The sequence below is a fragment of the Lampetra fluviatilis genome, chromosome 4 (assembly GCF_964198595.1).
Source record: "Lampetra fluviatilis chromosome 4, kcLamFluv1.1, whole genome shotgun sequence".
NCBI classification, from domain to species: Eukaryota; Metazoa; Chordata; class Hyperoartia; order Petromyzontiformes; family Petromyzontidae; genus Lampetra; species Lampetra fluviatilis.
In genome coordinates, this window is record NC_136278.1 from 17,793,689 (window position 1) to 17,807,169 (window position 13,481).

General features: G+C 47.4%; 1 protein-coding gene across 1 annotated transcript in view; it reads right to left on the bottom strand.

Moving 5' to 3' along the window:
- Positions 1–13,481, bottom strand: part of UBXN2A (UBX domain protein 2A) — a 33,506-nt gene that overhangs the window by 1,596 nt on the left and 18,429 nt on the right. Inside the window, exons 3-8 of the mRNA XM_078855681.1 lie at positions 4,287–4,373; positions 3,040–3,202; positions 2,186–2,278; positions 1,596–1,705; positions 730–867; positions 32–217 (exon numbers count right to left, since the gene is read on the bottom strand). Coding sequence (XP_078711807.1) covers positions 32–217; positions 730–867; positions 1,596–1,705; positions 2,186–2,278; positions 3,040–3,202; positions 4,287–4,373 — 777 coding nt within the window. The remainder of the gene's footprint in view (positions 1–31; positions 218–729; positions 868–1,595; positions 1,706–2,185; positions 2,279–3,039; positions 3,203–4,286; positions 4,374–13,481) is intronic.

Sequence of the window (13,481 nt, forward strand, 5' to 3'; positions counted from 1 at the left end):
CGTGCGAGCACGGTCCGTGGTGGGGGGTCACCTGTGCGTGTGGTTAAACTTCTGCAGGAGCCGCCCCCCATCGGCCAGGCGAATCTGTAGGCTGGTGGTGGGTGCCGTCTCATCCACCTGCACAAGCGGCGCGTCGCTCTCCGTGTCGGCCGCCGCCGCTGCCGTCGCAGCCACGGGCTGCGCCCCCGCTGGCGCGGTCACCACGTGCGGGGTAGGGCTGCAACACACAGAGACAAAGATCCCCTGTGTAGCCTTGAACAGACCGCTGGGGCAAGTGCTGCTAGCGAGTAGCACATGAAGGCAGGCACAACGCACAAGCAGTTGGTTTGGCCAGCATGATGCCTGGCTGCCTTTGTCTCCCCAGTGCTGATGTGTACACACTGCTGACATTTGCCTGGAAATCGAATGTGGGCATCGGATTTGCAGCGTACCCCACCACTCCACACACGTACGCAAGCAACACACACACACCCACAGTCTCATCTCTGTTTGTCTTTGTCTTCCTCAAAGAAAAAAAGCCTTTGCACTATGGGGCCCTAATAACAAAAAAATGTTTACATTTATTTAAGGGAAAAGAGCCCAGCTTTGCCCGCTGCATCTCCCACTGGCTCCTGTGTTCCCACGTAGCCATCTCCGTGACGCCCCGACCCGGCACACTTCCACGCGGGCGCCTCCCTGCCAACCCCACGGCTGCTCTCTCCGACTCACGCGTGCCGCCGCGTTGCTCACCTCCCCAACTTCTGGCCCTCTCCACCAAAGGCTTTGAACTTGGATTTGGGCTTCACGTAGTCAAGATCCCTGTGGTCCTCCATGTCCAAGTTGACTTGCCCTCCGCGGGCCATGCGTCGCAGCTCCAGCGGGATCTCCCTGTGCCCCGACAGTGGAGAACGAGTGTGAGACTTTGTTTAACCAAAGAGCCCAGACATGTCTCATAAATAAAGAGGGCATTGAACATCACGGGGTGGTTGGCTGTGTGCAGGAAAACACGGTGTTCACCTGAGGCTTCCACAGCCTTGATTAAAGTTCGTACGTTAACTAAAAATTAATTAACCGGAAAGCTGCTGTTGCTGCTGCTTGACAATCCACCTGGACCACAGCAAGCGGTTTGCAGAGTCGCAATCTGTGAGCATCACACATCTGTACTCGGTAACATTTACCCTCTTGATGTATTCCCACTCCTAATTCATTGTTTGACTTTTGGGGTCTGCGGAGACCGAGTGGAATGAGGTGACTTTAGCTACGACTGGTGATGTAGCCATGCACGCAGTTACCCCCACAGTTGCAATGTGAGCATTTGCCTATGGGTCAGAGACAACACGGTTATGGTGGTGATAATTGATGTGATGGTATTGACAGTACATGTTACCAAGATGGCATCTGGTAGGTTGCTTCATGACAATGGTATAAGCTTTTTTGTCTAAGTTTTATGTACTACTCGCTTTGAAGGCTATAAACAATCTCACAATTTGTTCTCACCTAATACTACACAAAGTGTTAACTGGCTCCAGCACTGTGTATATCGTACAGTGTGAGTGGACAGACGCAGTGTATTGCTCAACGCCGATCTGAACGTGCATGTGTGCGCAGAGATGTACCCCCTCTTTATCGCGCTCAGGAACTGTGCGCTCGCGGGGTCTCCGTAGTCACGGAGGTCTCCGTTGTCGATGCTAAATCCGTTCTTCCACAGTTTGAGCACCACGTTCACCTGTGGGGAGCAAATGGCAGTTCGCGCTCGCCAAGATGTCCACGAGTGCCCGTCACTTACTCTTTGGTTCTTTCGGTAAAGTCACGTGGGTATGTAATAAAATAAATCACGACGTTTCGGGTGCAACACAAGCGTCCGTCATCAGGTGGGAAAGCATGGTCTGCTGTCACGAAAGCTTCAAATCAAGATTGAACCGCCTCTACGGGGGGGGGGGGGGTTTCCACATATCTGTTAGAGCTTTTAACAGACTCTGAGACAAGAAGGCTCACCTGATCGAAAGAACCAAAGAGTATGGATTCCTGCAGTCACGGAAGCTTTAAATCAAGATTGCCAATCACTTCCGAAGTCAATTCCAACGGCGAAAAAACTGGTTCAAACGTGACGCTCGATGTTTTCAAAACGATCGCACGCCTCGCTGCACGCCCGCGGTGTGGAAACGCAGCGGAGTGCGGGGAGGGGGGGGAAGCGCCGCCCACTCACGTCTTGCGCGGCCTCAGCACGGTTCTGCCCGGCCACATAGGCCGACTCCTCCGAGCCAGACGCCCCAAGACGATAGCCGCCCCCAGAGAAAGCCTGTAGCTGACGGCAAACAAAGCGATCAGTGGCACAGCAACAGTAGCCAAAGCACATCGGCACCGAGCACGTGCCAGCATTAGCTGGCCACATACTGGCAAATGTTTACTCTACAACACACAAGCGGTGTGCTGAACTAGTAACTCATTTGCATGTTTTGTTTACATTACAAACCATACTAATTGGCTGTGTCGGGTGGTGGCAGGTTTAACAACACATTTATATTTACGCGATCTACACCCCAAAAAAATCTATCATTGAAAATGCTGCTGGACTTACATTAGCAGTATTAATTGGACATATTTCTATTTTTTTACCAGGTAAGACCCACTGAGCTATATAGATTTTTTCAGAAGCGACTTGGCCACAAATGATAGCTCAACAAAGTGCTAGCTTATCGTGTGAAAGTTTATAGCAGCCAAATATTCGAAACCAAAAAAAACAAGAGCCATCTTTTACTAATTCGTTAAACAAAAAAATCAGTATTTAAAATCCACAATGTACGTGGTGAATACGAGAGTCCTTTATAAATAACGGATTGCATGGATGGGGGACTGAGCCATGGGGAGAAGATTATGAAAAAGGAACAGGAACGGTAGTGATTAAAAGGGGAAGGAGATTAAGGGGTCGTGGGATGAGCTAGAGAAGAAACAACAGACCCATGGAATTAACGATCAGTGGCGTTCCAACTCTTGGCCAACCCTCTGGTCGCCCGCGCCCCGCATGTGAGAGTGGTGCACGGCAGCGGCGGCCCCCCTCACCCGGGAGCCGCTGGGCTCGCCGCCCCGCGCGGCGCTGTCCACGGGCACCGCGCCATGCTCCTTCGCCTCCTTGAAGAGGTTCTCCACGATCTCGTTGGGGTTCCGCTTGCGAGGCGGCCCAACGATCTGCTGCCCACTGTGCTCCGACCCGCCGGCATAAAACCTGGCACCAACAAAAGCGGCGGCTCCTGAGTTCCGGTTGGGCTGCCCCGGTAAATTCTACGGGTGCATTAATCGCAAAACGCCAGGCGCTGTCTCCTTCACGGTAGACGTTAAAGATTCCGTGATCACTTTGTGGGCAAGTCAACAGTGGTTATCTGTTGGATCACTTGCCCCCACCATAGGAATGTGGAATTTCTACCACCGGTTCAGGACTGTAAACGGGAGATGATCACCCCTTCAATGCCCATTAGAGCAGAAAATCCCTAAGACTTTTTGTTCAATTTGAAACGTTTGCAGATGTGTCATTAGCGTGGTGTCACTTGACACCCAAGTGTAGTGACTGTGAATGTCACTGTGTGGTGCCGGGCTTGCGAGGCCACGGCAGATAATGTGTTGTCATTATGTGCAGCCCGGTTACTGGGCGTCGTAACAGCCCTAGCGGGGCTTGGGTGAGCGCTGGTTAGCGCAATAGCACCACGTACAGTGTGCGGTGCGGGCTCCCGGTGAGGGAGCGAGAGAGAGTGTCAGCCAGCCAGGGTTACGTTGGGGTATGATACGATGGTTGACCTGCCGACACGTGACCGGCTGATATTGGAGGGGGACCACCGGTGGACGGGGGGGCCCTGGGCAGTCACGTGGTATAAAGGAGCTCTCGGGAGCCTTCGGGAAAGAGCTCTAGAGATCTAGAAGGTGGGCGGGGCGAGGGGCGGAGCCAGCCCCAGCCCAGGCCGACATAACGGGGGCCCCGTGAGGGGCTCGGGGTTCTTCGGGTTGTTGGTGAAGAAGATCCACGTCGGGTTGAAAAGCCTCTAGCCACGCGGTACGGGACCCAGCTCATGGTCCGGACTGGGATAGCGGGACCGTGTCTAGTTCTGCCGTAGCGTGTTTAGATGGGCGTTCAACACCCGAGTGTAGGTTACGTTATGTTGTGTTGAGTTGATGTAATAAATAGTGTTGCTCCCAAGACAACGTCTGTGACTCAGTTGGACTCACTACACAAGTGAGGTGCTCCCAAGGGATTATCCAAGTTAAATATGTTGATGAAGTAAAGTAGAGTGGACACTTATTGGTGGATGTGGAGTCACCTCTGTCCCTCCTCCTCGTCACTATCGTCATCCTGCTGCTGCTGCAAATCGCGTAGCCCGGCGATTCGTGATCCGCGGCCTCCCCCACTACAACATACACGGTCAATCACACACAAACAACAACACACTCCGTCAACCACACACAGACAACAACACAGACAAACACACAGACAACCACACACAGACAACAACAACACAGACAACAACACACAGACAACACACAGACAACAACAACAACGACAACAACACATAGACAACACAGACAACAACACACAGACAACACAGACAACAACACACAGACAACAACACACAGACAACAACACACAGACAACAACAAACAGACAACAACACACAGACAACACAGACAACAACACACAGACAACAACACACAGACAAGACACAGACAACAACACATGGACAATAACACACAGACAACCACACACAGACAACAACACACAGACAACCACACACAGACAACCACACACAGACAACAACACAGACAACAACACAGACAACAACACAGACAACAACACGCAGACAACAACACGCAGACAACAACACGCAGACAACAACACACAGACAACAACGACAACAACACGCAGACAACAACAACACACAGACAACAACACGCAGACAACAACAACAACACACAGACAACAACACAGACACCAACACAGACAACCACACAGACAAAAACACACAGACAAAAACACAGACAACCACACACAGACAACCACACACAGACAACAACACGCAGACAACACGCAGAAAACAACACACAGACAACACAGACAACAACACACAGACAACAACACACAGACAACAACACACAGACAACACAGACAACCACACACAGACAACAACAACAATACAGACAAGACACAGACAACAACACACGGCCAACAACACACAGACAACACACAGCCAACCACACACAGACAACACCACACAGACAACAACACACAGACAACCACACACAGACAACCACACACAGATAACAACAAACAGACAACAACACACAGATAACAACAAACAGACAACAACACACAGACAACAACGACAACAACACACAGACAACCACACACAGACAACACCACACAGACAACAACATACAGACAACCACACACAGACAACCACACACAGATAACAACAAACAAACAACACACAGACAACAACGACAACAACACACAGACAACCACACACAGACACCAACAGACAACCACACACAGACAAAAACACACAGACAACAACACAGACAACCACACACGGACAACAATACACACACAACAACACACAGACAACCACATGCAGACAACCACACGCAGACAAACACACGCAGACAACAACACGCAGACAACAACACGCAGACAACAACACGCAGAAAACAACACACAGACAACCACACAAACAACACTCAGACAACAACACAGACAACACCACACAGACAACAACACACAGACAACAACAGACAACAACACACAGACAACAAAAACGACAACAACACACAGACAACCACACACAGACAACAACACGCAGACAACAACACACAGACAACAACACACAGACAACAACACACAGACAACACAGACAACCACACACAGACAACCCCACACAGACAACAACACACAGACAACAACCACACAGACAACAACAACACACAGACAACAACACAGACACCAACACAGACAACCACACCCAGACAACAACACAGACAACAACACAAACAACCACACGCAGACAACAACACGCAGACAACCACACGCAGACAACAACACGCAGACAACAACACGCAGACAACAACACAGACAACAACACAGACAACCACACACAGACAAAAACACACAGACAACAACACACACAACCACGCACAGACAACCAGACACAGACAACAACACACAGACAACAACACACAGACAAAAACAGCACAGACAAGACACAGACAACAACACATGGACAACAACACACAGACAACACACGGACAACAACACACAGACAACACACAGACAACAACACACAGACAACAACACACAGACAACAACACACAGACAACCACACACAGACAACAACACACAGACAACAACACACAGACAACAACGACAACAACACAGACAACAGACAACCACACACAGACAACCACACACAGACAACAACACACAGACAACCACACACAGACAACAAGAACACACAGACAACAACACAGACACCAACACAGACAACAACACGCAGACAACAACACGCAAACAACAACACGCAGACAACAACACGCAAACAACAACACGCAGACAACAACACGCAGAAAACAACACACAGACAACCACACAAACAACACACAGACAACACAGACAACAACAACACACAGACAACAACAACAAAGACAACAACACACAGACAACAGACAACAACAACGACAACAACACACAGACAACAACACACAGACAACAACAACGACAACACACAGACAACAACACACAGACAACAACACACAGACAACATCAACAAAGACAACAACACACAGACAACAAACAGACAACAACAACGACAACAACACACAGACAACAACACACAGACAAAAACACACAGACAACAATACACGGACAACAACACAAAGACAACAACACACAGAAAACCACAGACAACAACACACAGACAACAAAAACAGACAATAACAGAGAACAACACACAAACAACCACACAGACAAAAACACACAGACAACAACACAGACAACCACACACAGACAACAACACACAGACAACCACACACAGACACCAACACACAGACAACAACACGCAGAAAACAACACACAGGCAACACCGACAACACAGACAACAACACACAGACAACACCACACAGACAACAACACACAGACAACACAGACAACCACACACAGACAACCACACACAGACAACAACATACAGACAACAACACACAGACAACAACACACAGACAACAACAACAACACAGACAAGACAGACAACAGCACACGGACAACAACACACAAACAACACAGACAACCACACACAGACAACACCACACAGACAACCACACACAGACAACCACACACAGACAACAACACACAGACAACAACACACAGACAACAACGACAACAACACACAGACAACACAGACAACCACACACAGACAACAACACAGACAACCACACAGACAACAACACACACAGACAACAACACATGGACAACAACACACAGACAACACACGGACAACAACACACAGACAACACACAGACAACAACACACAGACAACAACACACAGACAACCACACACAGACAACAACACACAGACAACAACACACAGACAACAACGACAACAACACAGACAACAGACAACCACACAGACAACCACACACAGACAACAACACACAGACAACCACACACAGACAACAAGAACACACAGACAACAACACAGACACCAACACAGACAACAACACGCAGACAACAACACGCAAACAACAACACGCAGACAACAACACGCAAACAACAACACGCAGACAACAACACGCAGAAAACAACACACAGACAACCACACAAACAACACACAGACAACACAGACAACAACAACACACAGACAACAACAACAAAGACAACAACACACAGACAACAAACAGACAACAACAACGACAACAACACACAGACAACAACACACAGACAACAACAACGACAACACACAGACAACAACACACAGACAACAACACACAGACAACATCAACAAAGACAACAACACACAGACAACAAACAGACAACAACAACGACAACAACACACAGACAACAACACACAGACAAAAACACACAGACAACAATACACGGACAACAACACAAAGACAACAACACACAGAAAACCACAGACAACAACACACAGACAACAAAAACAGACAATAACACAGAGAACAACACACAAACAACCACACAGACAAAAACACACAGACAACAACACAGACAACCACACACAGACAACAACACACAGACAACCACACACAGACACCAACACACAGACAACAACACGCAGAAAACAACACACAGGCAACACCGACAACACAGACAACAACACACAGACAACACCACACAGACAACAACACACAGACAACACAGACAACCACACACAGACAACCACACACAGACAACAACATACAGACAACAACACACAGACAACAACACACAGACAACAACAACAACACAGACAAGACAGACAACACACGGACAACAACACACAAACAACACAGACAACCACACACAGACAACACCACACAGACAACAACACACAGACAACCACACACAGACAACAACACACAGACAACAACACACAGACAACAACGACAACACACAGACAACACAGACAACCACACACAGACAACAACACACAGACAACCACACAGACAACAACACACACAGACAACAACACACAGACACCAACACAGACAACCACACAGACAAAAACACACAGACAACAACACAGACAACCACACACAGAGAACAACACGCAGACAACCACACGCAGACAACCACACGCAGACAACAACACGCAGACAACAACACGCAGACAACAACACGCAGACAACAACACGCAGACAACAACACGCAGACAACAACACGCAGACAACAACACGCAGACAACCACACAAACAACACACAGACAACACAGACAACCACACACAGACAACACCACACAGACAACAACACACAGACAAACAACAACACGGACAACAACAAAACAGACAACAATACACAGACAACAACAACGACAACAACACACAGACAACACACAGACAACAACAACGACAACAACAGACAACCACACACAGACAACAACACACAGACAACAACAACGACAACAACACACAGACAACACAAACAACCACACACAGACAACACAGACAACCACACACAGACAACAACACACAGACAACAATACACGGACAACAACACACGGACAACCACATACAGACAACCACACACAGACAACAACAACACAGACAACAACAACACAGACAACACAGACAACCACACACAGACAACAACACACAGACAACAACACACAGACAACAACAACACAGACACCAAAACAGACAACCACACAGACAAAAACACAGACAACAACACAGACAATAACACACAGACAACCACACGCAGACAACAACACGCAGACAACAACACGCAGACAACAACACGCAGAAAACAACACACAGACAACCACACAAACAACACACAGACAACACAGACAACCACACACAGACAACAACACACAGACAACAACAACGACAACAACACACAGACAACAACACACAGACAACAACAACGACAACAACACACAGACAACAACACACAGACAACAACACACGGACAACCACACACAGACAACCACACACAGACAACAACACAAATACAACAACACAAAGACAACAACACACAGACAACAACACACAGAAAACCACAGACAGAAAACCACAGACAACAACACACAGACAACAAAAACAGACAATAACACAGAGAACAACACACAAACAACCACACAGACAAAAACACACAGACAACAACACAGACAACCACGCACAGACAACAACACACAGACAACCACACACAGACAACCACACACAGACAACAACACGCAGACAACAACACACAGGCAACACAGACAACACAGACAACACAGACAACAACACACAGACAACACCACACAGACAACAACAAACAGACAACGCAGACAACAACAACGACAACAACACACAGACAACAACACACAGACAACAGCAACAACAACACAGACAAGACAGACAACAACACACGGACAACAACACACAGACAACCACACAGACAACACCACACAGACAACAACACACAGACAACAACACACAGACAACAACACACAGACAACCACACACAGACAACAACACACAGACAACCACACAGACAACAACACACACAGACAACAACACAGACAACCACACACAGACAAAAACACACAGACAACAACACAGACAACAACACAGACAACCACACACAGACAACAACACGCAGACAACAACACGCAGACAACAACACGCAGACAACAACAACAACACACAGACAACAACACGCAGACAACAACACGCACACAACAACAACAACACACAGACACCAACACAGACAACCACACAGACAAAAACACACAGACAACAACACAGACAACCACACACAGACAACCACACACAGACAACAACACGCAGACAACACGCAGAAAACAACACACAGACAAGACAGACAACACAGACAACAACACACAGACAACAACACACAGACAACAACACACAACACAGACAACCACACACAGACAACAACACACAGACAACAACACACAGACAACAACACACAGACAACAACAACAACACAGACAAGACACAGACAACAACACACGGACAACAACACACAGACAACCACACACAGACAACCCCACACAGACAACAACACACAGACAACCACACACAGATAACAACAAACAGACAACAACACACAGACAACAACGACAACAACACACAGACAACCACACACAGACACCAACACAGACAACCACACACAGACAACAACACAGACAACAACACAGACAACCACACACGGACAACAATACACAGACAACCACACGCAGACAACCACACGCAGACAACCACACGCAGACAACAACACGCAGACAACAACACGCAGACAACAACACGCAGAAAACAACACGCAGAAAACAACACACAGACAACCACACAAACAACACTCAGACAACCACACAGACAACACCACACAGACAACAACAACACAGACAACAACACACAGACAACAACAACGACAACAACACACAGACAACAACACACAGACAACAACACACAGACAACCACACACAGACAACAACACACAGACAACAACGACAACAACACACAGACAACACAGACAACCACACACAGACAACCACACAGACAACAACACGCAGACAACAACAACAACACACAGACAACAACACAGACACCAACACAGACAACCACACACAGACAAAAACACACAGACAACAACACAGACAACCACACACAGACAACAACACGCAGACAACAACACACAGACAACAACACACAGACAACAACACACAGACAACACAGACAACCACACACAGACAACAACACACAGACAACAACACACAGACAACCACACAGACAACAACAACACACAGACAACAACACAGACACCAACACAGACAACAACACAGACAACCACACGCAGACAACACGCAGACAACCACACGCAGACAACAACACGCAGACAACAACACAGACAACAACACAGACAACCACTCACAGACAAAAACACACAGACAACAACACACACAACCACGCACAGACAACCACACACAGACAGCCACACACAGACAACAACACACAGACAACAACAGCACAGACAACAACAGCACAGACAAGACACAGACAACAACACATGGACAACAACACACAGACAACACACAGCCAACAACACACAGACAACAACACACAGACAACCACACACAGACAACAACACACAGACAACAACGACAACAACACAGACAACACAGACAACCACACACAGACAACCACACACAGACAACAACACACAGACAAAAAAACCCAGACAACAACAACACACAGACAACAACACAGACACCAACACAGACAACCACACAGACAAAAACACAGACAACAACACAGACAACAACACACAGACAACCACAGACAACAACACGCAGACAACAACACGCAGACAACAACACGCAGACAACAACACGCAGAAAACAACACACAGACAACCACACAAACAACACACACACAACACAGACAACAACACACAGACAACAACAAAGACAACAACACACAGACAACAAACGGACAACAACGACAACAACACACAGACAACAACACACAGACAACAACAACGACAACACACAGACAACAACACACAGACAACAACACACAGACAATAACACAGAGAACAACACACAAACAACCACACAGACAAAAACACACAGACAACAACACAGACAACCACACACAGACAACAACACACAGACAACCACACACAGACACCAACACACAGACAACAACACGCAGAAAACAACACACAGGCAACACCGACAACACAGACAACAACACACAGACAACACCACACAGACAACAACACACAGACAACACAGACAACCACACACAGACAACCACACACAGACAACAACATACAGACAACAACACACAGACAACAACAACACAGACAAGACAGACAACACACGGACAACAACACACAAACAACACAGACAACCACACACAGACAACACCACACAGACAACAACACACAGACAACCACACACAGACAACAACACACAGACAACAACACACAGACAACAACGACAACAACACACAGACAACACAGACAACCACACACAGACAACAACACACAGACAACCACACAGACAACAACACACACAGACAACAACACACAGACACCAACACAGACAACCACACACAGACAAAAACACACAGACAACAACACAGACAACAACACAGACAACCACACACAGAGAACAACACGCAGACAACCACACGCAGACAACCACACGCAGACAACAACACGCAGACAACAACACGCAGACAACAACACGCAGACAACAACATGCAGACAACAACACGCAAACAACACGCAGACAACAACACGCAGACAACCACACAAACAACACACAGACAACACAGACAACCACACACAGACAACACCACACAGACAACAACACACAGACAAACAACAACACGGACAACAACAAAACAGACAACAATACACAGACAACAACAACGACAACAACACACAGACAACACACAGACAACAACAACGACAACAACAAACAGACAACCACACACAGACAACAACACACAGACAACAACAACGACAACAACACACAGACAACACAAACAACCACACACAGACAACACAGACAACCACACACAGACAACAACACACAGACAACAATACACGGACAACAACACACGGACAACCACATACAGACAACCACACACAGACAACAACAACACAGACAACAACAACACAGACAACACAGACAACCACACACAGACAACAACACACAGACAACAACACACAGACAACAACAACACAGACACCAAAACAGACAACCACACAGACAAAAACACAGACAACAACACAG